This window comes from Hemitrygon akajei, chromosome 10, assembly GCF_048418815.1.
Source record: "Hemitrygon akajei chromosome 10, sHemAka1.3, whole genome shotgun sequence".
Lineage (NCBI taxonomy): Eukaryota > Metazoa > Chordata > Chondrichthyes > Myliobatiformes > Dasyatidae > Hemitrygon > Hemitrygon akajei.
Window position 1 is genome coordinate 171,478,752 of NC_133133.1, and position 12,558 is coordinate 171,491,309.

The 12,558-nt window shown below is 42.1% G+C and overlaps 1 protein-coding gene across 1 annotated transcript in view; it reads left to right on the top strand.

The window, feature by feature from the left end:
• The window catches only part of LOC140734959 (carboxypeptidase M-like), a 74,139-nt gene that overhangs the window by 22,086 nt on the left and 39,495 nt on the right, over positions 1–12,558 (top strand). The window contains exon 2 of the mRNA XM_073059702.1: positions 10,806–10,903. Within this exon, the coding sequence (XP_072915803.1) occupies positions 10,806–10,903 (98 nt within the window). The remainder of the gene's footprint in view (positions 1–10,805; positions 10,904–12,558) is intronic.

Genomic DNA, 12,558 nt, shown 5'->3' on the forward strand with positions numbered 1-12,558 from the left:
AGGATTCTGGGAGGTAGTCCATCTGGTCCAGGTGACTTATCCACATTAAGACCTTTCAGTAGGCCTAGCACTTTTCTCTTGTAATAGCAATGGCACTCATTCCTGCTCCCTGACACTCACAGACCTATGGCATACAACAATGTCTTCCACAGTAAAATCTGAAGCAAAGTGCTTATTAAGTTCATCTACCATTTATTGGTCTCACATTACTACCTCACTAGCATAATTTTCCAGTGGTCCAATATCAACTCTCACCTCCCTTTTACTGTTTATATAACTGAAAAAACTTACAGTGTCCTGTTTTATATTATCAGCTAGTTTGCCCTCATATTTAATCTTTTCCCTTTCTATAGCTTTTTTAGTTGCCTATTGTTCAATTTTAAAAGCTTCCTAGTCAACCAACTTTTAAATCACTTTTGCTACCTTATATGCCCTTTCTTTGGCTTTTATGCAGTTCTTAACTTCCCTTGTCAGCCATGATTGCCTGCACTTGCCATTTGAAAACAATCTTATGTGGGACATATCTATCCTGCGCCTTGTGAACTATTCCCAGAATTTAGGCATCGCTTCTCTGCCTTCATCCCTGCTAGTATTCTCCTCCAATCCACTGGGCAAGCTCCTCTCTCATGCCTCAGTAATTCCTTTTACTCCATTGAGATACTGATACATGTGACTTATGCTCCTCCCTCTCAAATTGCAGTATGAATTCAATCATATTATGATCACTGCCTCCTAAGGGTACCTTTACATTCAGCTCCCTAATAAAATGTGGATTATTCCACAACACCAAATCTAAGGTAGCCTTTCCCTGAGTAGGCTTAAGCACAAGCTGCTCTAAATAGCCATCTCATAGGTATTTAACAAATTCTGACTGGTTGCATCACTGCTTGGTATTGAGGCTACAACGCACAGAATCACAAGTGGCTGCAGATGGTTGTAGTTTCAGCCAGCTCCATTATGGGCACAAGCTCTCCCGCCATCGAAAACATCTTCAAGAGGCAGTGCCCCAAGAAAGTAACATCTGTCATTAAGGATCCTCACCTTCTGTGATATGCCCTTCTCCTCATTACTACCATTTGGGAGGAAGTACAGGAGCCTGAAAACCCATATTCAACAATTCAGGAACAGCTTCTTTCCCTCCACCATAATATTTCTGAATGGTCCTTTCACACTACCATTTTAACACACACAAATTGCTGGAGCAACTCAGCAAGTGAGGCAGCATCTATGGAGATGAATAAACAGTTGACATTTTGGGCCAAAATATCCTTTGTTTATTCCTCTGCTGCCTGGCCTGGTGAGTTCCTCCAGTGTGCTGCGTGTGTTACACCAGATTTTCAGCATTTGCAGAATCTCATGACTATATTATTCATCTTTTGCACTATTTACTTATTTATGTAATTTGTAGTAATTTTATCTTTTTTCACTCTTCTGATCCTGATTCTGTCCTGGATGACCTGCAGTGGACCAGTTGAGTCTGATTTCTAACTAAAGCTGAAACATACCGTAGAAACAGAAATGAGGACCCTGAACCACACCTGGCCACAAGAGATTCAAAGTACATCTATTATCAACGAATGTACAGATTGTACACTTCGAGATATTTTGCTTACAAAAGCAAGAACCAAATAAAACAATTAAAATAAAAAGAAAGACCAAAATCACTGCACAGAGAAAGACAAAAAACACAATCATGTAAACAATAGATTGTCCTTAGATCCTCTCCCTGGAACAGCCAGAGTAGGCCCGAGCCTCAGTCTCAGTAGCACTGCAACTGCGGCAGTTCACTGCAGAGAGACAAATGAACATCACGGAGAGCAAGTGAAATCAGCCTGAGCCTCAGCTCTGATCTCGACACTTGGGCTTTCCAGTCTATCTGGGCCAGTGTTTAAGTTCTCCAAGCACCGGGTAGTGTCTCGCTCTAGGACCCAGTCTCCAGCCTAATGGTACCCTTAGGCTGCTCAAGCTCGAAGCAGTTCTCAATCTCACCAAATCAGCTCAGTGCTTGAAATGATCCAACCTCTCACCCGGGTTATGTGAATGGACATTGAAACTCTTCCATATTGACTCCTCTCTGAATCGCTCACTCCAACTCCACGTCTGACAGTAATATCAATTTTGTCTGCGACCCCATCTCGAACAAGCTGTGCTTCAGCTTTTCAATACACCAGCACAGTTCATCCTTCAAATCAGCTTTGCCTGTGCTTGCTTCTTCATTGTTTGTAGTGATAGTTGATCATAATCTTCCTCAGAAAAGACCATAAGATATAGGAGCAGAAAGTAGGCCATTTGGTCTATCGAGTCTGTGCTCCACCATTCAGTCATGGGCTGATCCAATTCTTCAAGTCTCCCCACTCCCCTGCCTTCTCCCCATACCCTTTGATGCCCTGGCCAGTCAAGAATCTGTCTATATCTACCTTAAATGCACCCAATGACTTGGCCTCCACAGGCGTTCGTGACAACAAATTCCACAGACTCACCACCCTCTAACTAAAGTAATTTCTGTGCATCTCTGTTCTAAATGAATGTCCTTCAATCCTGAAGTCATACCCTTTTGTTCTAGACTCGCCTACCATGGGATATAACTTTGCCATATCTAATTTGCTTAGGCCTTTTAACATTTGGAATGTTTCTATGAGATTCCCCTTTATTCTCCTGAACTCCAGGGAATACAGCCTAAGAGCTGCCGGAGCAATGTTTTTAGTCGAATTTATGCCTTTCCAGCTACCAGTAAGCTGTTGCATGCCTTGAGTAGCGCCATCTTAAACAAGATGCCAATAGAGAAGGTTGCCAAGGGCAGGCAGAGATGGAGGACCTTCATTGCTGCCCTAAACGTCAGCGGCATTACAGGCAGTAACTAACTTCATGTATTAGCTCTCAACAATAATGATCAGTTAGGCACAGAGAAATCTGTATTAATTGAAAAGTACCTTTATTGGTTCAGTTAACAACAAGCTCGCGGATTTACAAAACACACATCCACACCCACTTGGTTTCTTTGATCATACCTGAACAGTCAAAGAAAAGAAAAGGCAATTTCTTGGAAAAGGAGTATGCGTGTATGCTGGCCAGCTATTCCTCTTGATCCTGATGTAATCTCTATGTTTATGACGTCGGGTCATCTCCTTCTGCGATGGTTGGTTTCCAGAGTTGTCACTGCTTGTAATCCTCTTAAGTAATATAAGAGGTAGATATAATGACATAGGTAGGAAAGGGGAAGAGGTCCTGAAACGAGAGTATAGGGAGTTAGGAAGGCAGTTAAGAAGAAGGACCGCAAAGGTAGTAATCTCGGGATTACTGCCTGTGCCACGCGACAGTGAGAGTAGGAATGGAATTAGGTGGAGGATGAATGCGTGGTTGAGGGATTGGAGCAGGGGGCAGGGATTCAAGTTTCTGGATCATTGGGACCTCTTCTGGGGCAGGCGTGACCTGTTCAAGAAGGACGGGTTACACTTGAATCCTGGGGGGACCAATATCCTAGCGGGGAGGTTTGCTAGGGCTACGGGGCAGACTTTAAACTAGTAAGATGGGGGGGCGGAAATCAATTTGAGGAAACTATGGGAGAGGAGGTTAGTTCACCAGTAGAGCAAGTAAGTAGACCGTGTGTGAGGGAGGACAGGCAGGTGATGGAGGAGGGATGCGCTCAGCCCGAAGTTGTAGGGGAGAAGAAAGAAAAGGATAATAAATTTGAATGCATTGCTAGGGATGAAAAGAGAGGAGGAGGTGGAGAGTATCTTAAATGTATCTATTTTAATGCTAGGAGCATTGTAAGAAAGGTGGATGAGCTTAAAGTGTGGATTGATACCTGGAATTATGATGTTGTAGCTATTAGTGAAACATGGTTGCAGGAAGGGTGTGATTGGCAACTAAATATTCCTGGATTTAGTTGCTTCAGGTGTGATAGAGTAAGAGGGGCCAGAGGAGGAGGTGTTGCATTGCTTGTCCGAGAAAATCTTATGGCGGTGCTTTGGAAGGATAGATTACAGAGCTCCTCTAGGGAGGCTATTTGGGTGGAATTGAGGAATGGGAAAGGTGTAGTAACACTGATAGGAGTGTATTATAGGCCACCTAATGGGGAGCGTGAGTTGGAAGAGCAAATGTGTAAGGAGATAGCAGATATTTGTAGTAAACACAAGGTGGTGATTGTGGGAGATTTTAATTTTCCACACATAGATTGGGAAGCTCATTCTGTAAAAGGGCTGGATGGTTTAGAGTTTGTGAAATGTGTGCAGGATAGCTTTTTGCAACAATACATAGAAGTACCGACTAGAGATGGGGCAGTGTTGGATCTCCTGTTAGGGAATGCGATAGGTCAGCTGACAGATGTATGTGTTGGGGAGCACTTCGGGTCCAGTGATCACAATAGCATTAGCTTCAATATAATTATGGAGAAGGACAGGACTGGACCTAGAGTTGAGATTTTTGATTGGAGAAAGGCTAACTTTGAGGAGATGCGCAGGGATTTAGAGAGAGTGGAGTGGGTCAAGTTGTTTTATGGGAAGGATGTAATAGAGAAATGGAGGTCATTTAAGGGTGAAATTATGAGGGTACAGAATCTTTATGTTCCTGTTCGGTTGAAAGGAAAGGTTAAAGGTTTGAAAGCGCCATGGTTTTCAAGGGATATTAGAAACTTGGTTCGAAAAAAGAGGGATGTCTACAATAGATATAGGCAGCATGGAGTAAAGGAATTGCTCGAGGAATATAAAGAATGTAAAAGGAAACTTAAGAAAGAGATTAGAAAAGCTAAAAGAAGTTACGAGTTTGGTTTGGCAAATAAGGTGGAAGTAAATCCGAAAGGCTTCTACAGTTATATTAAAAGCAAGAGGATAGTGAGGGATAAAATTGGTCCCTTAGAGAATCAGGGTGGTCAGCTATGTGTGGAGCCGAGGGAGATGGGAGAGATTTTGAACAATTTCTTCTCTTCGGTATTCACTAAGGAGAAGGATATTGAATGGTGTAAGGTGTGGGAAACAAGTAAGGAAGTTATGGAACCTATGACAATTAAAGAGGTGGAAGTACTGGCGCTTTTAAGAAATTTAAAAGTGGATAAATCTCCGGGTCCTGACCGGATATTCCCCAGGACCTTGAGGGAAGTTTGTGTAGAGATAGCAGGAGCTCTGACGGAGATCTTTCAGATGTCATTAGAAACAGGGATTGTGCCGGAGGATTGGCGTATTGCTCATGTGGTTCCATTGTTTAAAAAGGGTTCTAGAAGTAAGCCTGGCAATTATAGACCTGTCAGTTTGACATCAGTGGTGGGTAAATTAATGGAAAGTATTCTTAGAGATAGTATTTATAATTATCTGGATAGACAGGATCTGATTAGGAGTAGCCAGCATGGATTTGTGCGTGGAAGGTCATGTTTGACAAACCTTATTGAATTTTTTGAAGTAGTTACGAGGAATGTTGACGAGGGTAAGGCAGTGGATGTAGTCTATATGGACTTCAGCAAGGCCTTTGACAAAGTTCCACATGGAAGGTTAGTTAAGAAGGTTCAGTCGTTAGGTATTAATGCTGGAGTAATAAAATGGATTCAACAGTGGCTAGATGGGAGATGCCAGAGAGTAGTGGTGGATAATTGTTTATCGGGATGGAGGCCGGTGACTAGCGGGGTGCCTCAGGGATCTGTTTTGGGCCCAATGTTGTTTGTAATATACATAAATGATCTGGATGATGGGGTGGTAAATTGGATTAGTAAGTATGCTGATGATACTAAGGTAGGAGGTGTTGTGGATAATGAGGTGGGTTTTCAAAGCTTGCAGGGAGATTTATGCCGGTTAGAAGAATGGGCTGAACGTTGGCAGATGGAGTTTAATGCTGAGAAGTGTGAGGTTCTACATTTTGGCAGGAATAATCCAAATAGAACATACAGGGTAAATGGTAGGGCATTGAGGAATGCAGTGGAACAGAGAGATCTAGGAATAACAGTGCATAGTTCCCTGAAGGTGGAGTCTCATGTAGATAGGGTGGTGAAGAAGGCTTTTGGAACGCTGGCCTTTATAAATCAGAGCATTGAGTACAGAAGTTGGGATGTAATGTTAAAATTGTACAAGGCATTGGTAAGGCCAAATTTGGAATATTGTGTACAGTTCTGGTCACCGAATTATAGGAAAGATATCAATAAATTAGAGAGAGTGCAGAGACGATTTACTAGGATGTTACCTGGGTTTCAGCACTTAAGTTACAGAGAAAGGTTGAACAAGTTAGGTCTCTATTCATTGGAGCGTAGAAGGTTGAGGGGGGATTTGATCGAGGTATTTAAAATGTTGAGAGGGATAGATAGAGTTGACGTGAATAGGCTGTTTCCATTGAGAGTAGGGGAGATTCAAACGAGAGGACATGATTTGAGAGTTAGGGGGCAAATGTTTAAGGGAAACACGAGGGGGTATTTCTTTACTCAGAGAGTGATAGCTGTGTGGAATGAGCTTCCTGTAGAAGTAGTAGAGGCCAGTTCAGTTGTGTCATTTAAGGTAAAATTGGATAGGTATATGGATAGGAAAGGAGTGGAGGGTTATGGGCTGAGTGCGGGTAGGTGGGACTAGGTGAGATTAAGAGTTCGGCACGGACTAGGAGGGCCGGAATGGCCTGTTTCCGTGCTGTGATTGTTATATGGTTATATGGTTATATATAATACAATAAAGATACTGTATTTGTCAGTTAATGCAGGTTCTCTCTGTGCCTAACCGATCATTGTTGTTGAGGGTTGATACCTGTAACCCTCTGAGAAGATGTTAATGTAACACACACAAAATGCTGGTGGAATGCAGGAGGCGAGGCAGCATCTATAGGAAGAAGTACAGTCGATGTTTCGGACCAAGACCCTTCGTCAGGATGTTAATGTGCTGGGAGCAGTTAAGAGTCACTAGACTCAGTGTGAGGTGATACATTTCCAATCTACCAAAGGCATCTTAGACTACTTTCTCAAAAGTGAGATTAGGAGCAGTGGACAAAAGAATACTCGGGATAGGAGGGAGTTGCTATAAGGAAAGGTTGGATAGGGAATCTTGTATTCCTTTTGGACTAGTGAAGAACACTTTATCTGAAGCATAAGGTCCTGAGGGATCTTGGTAGATCGGATGTGGGGAGAACCTAAGACTAGTCAAAGTTTATTTATTGAGATACAGCGTGGAAAAGATCCTTCCAGACCTTTTCAGCCATGTCGCCCAACAATCCCCCTGATTTAATCCTTGTGTAATCATGGACAATTTACAATAATCCACCAACCGGTACATCTTTGGACTGTGGGAGGAAACGAGCATGGGGAGGAAACCCTGCAATCATGGGAAGAGTGTGCAAATTCCTTACAGGCAGCGAATGGAATTGAATCCATGTCACTGGTACGGTAAAGTGTTGTGCTAACCACTATGCTACCATACCATGCCAAGTTCAAAGTAAATTTAATATTAAAGTAGGTATATGTCACCATATACTATCCTGAGGTTCATTTTTTTGCGGGTGTTTACAGTAGATACAAAGAAACAATAGAATCACAGAAAAACTACACACAAAGATGGACAAACAACCTAGGATCCTCGGTGGGACTGGACAAAGAACCAATGTGCAAAAGAAGATTAACTGTGCAACTACAAAATAAATAAGTCAATAATACTGATCATGGGTTGTAGAGTCCTTGAAAGTGCATCCGTAGGTTGTGGAATCAGGGGTCATTGTGTTAAGATATGCAGTTGCCTTTTGAAGACACATGCACGTATTTTATTTCGGATGGTCCTAAGTTTTTGGAATTTTGTTTCTCAAAGGACGATGCAAGCAGAATTTTGAATATTTTTAAGGCAGAAATAGATGAACAAAAGGCTACCATGGACTGACTGAGAGATGCAGTTGAGTTATACCTAATCTTTTTGCATGGCGGATCAGGCTTCAGGGGTGAGGAACCTATTCCTGCTGCAAATTTCAATGTTCATAGCTTTATTTTATTTGCATTAAAAACTATCCACAGAAGAGTAATGCAATCTGGCTCTGGAGAAGGGACTTTAGATTGGAGAGGTTAGGGTTGTTCTTCTCAAAACAGAATGATGAATAAAAAATCAGAGATGAACAAAATGGCAGTGGACCTGATGGGGGTATTTAAAATCATGATGAAGTTACACTGTTTTTGGAGGTGGGGAGAGTGAGAGAGAGGGAGACTGGGGGGGAGTGAAGGGGGGTGGCGGGAGGGAGAGGAAGAGAGAATGATTGACAATGAGGGGAAATAAGGAGAGGGTGGGACTAGTTGTATTGCTAGAGCAACGTGGGCTTCCTCCCAGTCCCAAAGAAGTGCAGATAAGTTAATTATTTACTGTAAATTACCTCTTAGATTATAGAACAGTACAGCACAGTTTAGCCCACAATGTTTGTGTTGAGTGGAATGCCAAATACAATTGATCCTATCTGTCTGCACCTGATTGCTATGCCTCTGTTCCTTTCACATACATGTGTCTGTTTAAATGCCTTTTAAGCACCACCATCTTATCTGCTTCCACCAACACCACCCCTGTCAGTGTGTTCAAGGTACCAACAACCATTTACCTAAAAAAACAACCAAAGCCAACTCTGCTGCTAACGGCCAGATCCTGGGAGATGAGGGTCGATGTGGGAAGGAGGCTGCAGTTCCCAGAGGTGGTGCACACAACCCTCCGCCCGGGCTTTGTATTGTGGTCAACTGACTGGAAAATAATTCTGGTTGAGCTGATGGTGCCATGGGAGAAGAGATGGGACGAGGACCATGAGAGAAAGGCCTTGAAGTACCAGCCCTTAGTTCAGGAGTTCAAAGACAAGGGATGGCAGGCATGGTTGTTCCCTGTGGAGATTGGCTGCAGAGGTTTCCCAGCCAAATCAGCGTGGTGGTTGTTGTCAGCTCTGGGCCTGGACGAAAGGAGCAAAAAACAAGCAGCTTGTAGGATGGGGGAAGAGGCAGAGTGAGCCTCTTGTTGGATTTGGAGTAGGCGAGAGGAGGGAAGCTGGAAGCCAGTAGCAGATGGACAGTGATTTGGCCACCACTGCCGGCCCACCAACAGGAGAGCGTTGTGGTTAAGGGTTGAAACACTCTGTGAAGGTTGGGAACCACCTGATGACATCTGCTTCTGGCTGAAGGCTACGGTTACCCCATACAGTATCTGGAGAATGCACCCTAACAGGTGTATGTAAAAAGTGACACTTCTACTGTAGAAAGAGACTCTGACTAACCATACTCTCATAATTTTATAAACCTCTGTCAGGTCTTCCCTCAACCTCTGATGCTCCAGGCAGGGATTCAATAGACAATAGACAGTAGGTGCAGGAGTAGGCCATTCGGCCCTTCTAGCCAGCACCGCCATTCACTGTGATCATGGCTGATCATACACAATCAGTACCCCATTCCTGCCCTCTCCCCATATCCCTTGACCCCGCTATCTATAAGAGATCTATCTAACTCTCTCTTGAATGCATCCAGAGACTCGGCCTCCACTGCCTTCTGGGGCAGAGCATTCCACATATCCACCACTTTCTGGGTGAAAAAGTTTTTCCGCATCTCTGTTCTAAATGGCCTACCCCTTATTCTTAAACTGTGGCCTCTAGTTCTGGACTCACCCATCAGTGGGAACATGCTTCCTGCCTCCAGTGTGTCCAATCCCTTAATAATCTTATATGTTTCAATCAGATCCCCTCTCATCCTTCTAAATTTCAGTGTATACAAGCCCAGTCGCTCCAATCTTTCAACATATGACAGTCCCACCATTCCGGGAATTAACCTTGTGAACCTACGCTACACTCCCTCAATAGCAAGAATGTCCTTCCTCAAATTTGGAGACCAAAACTGCACACAATACTCCAGGTGTGGTCTCACCAGGGCCCTGTACAGCTGCAGAAGGACCTCTTTACTCCTATACTCAATTCCTCTTGTTATAAAAGCCAGCATGCCATTAGCTTTCTTCACTGCCTGCTGTACCTGCATGCTTGCTTTCATTGACTGATGTACAAGAACACCTAGATCTCGTTGTACTTCCCCTTTTCCTAACTTGACTCCATTTAGATAGTAATCTGCCTTCCTGTTCTTGCCACCAAAGTGGATAACCTCACATTTATCCACATTAAACTGCATCTGCCATACATTTGCCCACTCACCCAACCTGTCCAAGTCACCCTGCATTCTCATAACATCCTCCTGACATTTCACACTGCCACTCAGCTTTGTGTCATCAGCAAATTTGCTAATGTTTCTTTTAATCCCTTCATCTAAATCATTAATGTATATTGTAAACAGCTGCGGGCCCAGCACCAAACCTTGTGGTACCCCACTGGTCACAGCCTGCCATTCCGAAAGGGACCGTTAATCACTACTCTTTGTTTCCTGTCAGCCAGCCAATTTTCAATTCATGTCAGTACTCTGCCCCCAATACCATGTGCCCTAATTTTGCCCACTAATCTCCTATGTGGGACTTTATCAAAAGCTTTCTGGATTCCCAGTCTTTTTATTCAATGGACCCCTGTAATTAACTGAGGCGTCTGTAGACCCCAGATTGGGAACCCCTGCTCTAGAGAAAGCAATCTAAATTTGTACAATCCCCTTTGTCTCTCCATCTGTCTTCGCAATAAATTGGGTAGAGTGCTATGCTAGATAATGTTTTATTTATTTATCATGGCTAGTATTGTACTGTAGTGCTTAGAGTAAATAAAAAACTGATAGGACAAATGACACCCCCACTTGAGTTGTAAATATTTAAATAAATGTTGATTGCCAAAATTTGTTATGGGAATCTGTCTTTATTCCAAACAAAAACTGTAATTATCCAGTCAATAATGCCTTTTTTATGTTTTTTCTGATATAGGTGTTGACCTTTGGGTTCTGGCAATTGGAAAACACCCAGAGAAACATGTTGTAGGGATTCCAGAAGTGAAATACATTGGTAACATCCATGGTAATGAGGTAAGTTTTTCTTTTATATTTAACAGTTTCCAATTTAATTCACAACAGCATTTCGGCAAGATAAAATGTCAGCGACGGTGGTGGAGGCAGATACGATATGGTCTTTTAAGAGACTCCTGGACAGGTACATGGAGCTTAGAAAAATAGAGGGCTATGGGTAACCCTAGGTAATTTCTAAGGTAAGGACATGTTTGGCACAGCATTGTGGGCCGAAGGGCCTGTATTGTACTGCAGGTTTGCTATGTTTCTATGTAATGAATAAACAAAAATAAATTAGAAGTAATAATACTTTCGTCAGTGGTTTTTCTAGATCTGAATTCTTTCTTTTATACAAAGACTTACTATTTCAATTTGGTACATAAGCAATACATTTTCCAGCTAATATCAGAACTAACAGCCCAATCTGATTGACAGTATAGAGTTCAAATTTACGATATTGAATGTTGCTATGTATAGTTACATTTGAAAAATCAATTTAGTTTGCTAGTTTTGTTGTAGCTTTAATCCTTAGAGGAATATGTGTATTCTAAGTTACTACTGGCAATTCTGATAAATTGTTTCCAGTGCAGTTCTGTGGAAATAATATCAAAACACGGCAAATATCAGTACAAGGTATTAGAGTGGAAACAGTCTACTCTCCCTTTAAACCATAAAGTGCCTTCATGAACTGCAGGATCATGCTATCCACTGAGAGACTCATCGTTCAAATACATTGAAAATGATTAAGCTGCTGTACTTAGAAAAAGCTCAGCAGAAAGAATAAAGGCTCATCTATTCATGTGTAATTAAAGCACGGAAAGTTTTAGTTGCTCCCACATAATCCCCATTGAAAATGATTTTTAACAAGATTGGTGGGTAATTATTCACAATTTCAATTTTTGCTGGAATAATAGTTTTTCTTTTTAAATCTTTTTCTCATAATATAATTTTCCATATTTTTCTTAGCCTGACTTGCATTGAATTAAATATAACAATTTACACTTCGTGATTCAGCTCTTTAAAATTTTCTCTGAAATTGTTTGGATTATTGCTATGAAACTATATTTGCATGAGTGTGTTGGGTGGAGATGGTAAAGAGTTGGGATTCATATAAAAAAAATGGCCAGGTAATTACTTTTAGAATATAGAACATACAGAAACAGGCCCTTCCGCCAACAATGTTGTGCTGAAACAATTAAATTAGCCATCAAAAGGCCAACTAATCTCTTCTGCCTACACAATGTCCATATCTTTCCATTTTTGTCACATCATGTACCTATCTAAACATCTCCTAAAAGTCCCTAGTGTATCTGCCTTTACCACCACCCAGGCAGTACATTCCAGGCACCTGCTACTCTCTGCAAAAAGAAAATTCCCCTCACATCTCCTTTGAACTTGCACCCTCTCACCTTAAGTGCATGCCCTCTGGTATTAGACATATATTTAAAAATATGTCTAATTTTAAATATACTGTATATGAGATGTACGGGTGCGATGCAAAGTTAGAGCAAGGTCAAGGCATGTTTGAGAAGAAGTGGCCAGAGTGAAATCGAGAGGGAGTCAAGCGGTGTGAAGCAGAGGAAAGTCATAGTTTTGAAGCCTGTCACATAAATCAAGGGCGAGCTTTAATCGATCTAAGCACTGGGCCAATTTAGAAAGGTCAGGTATGGGCAGCA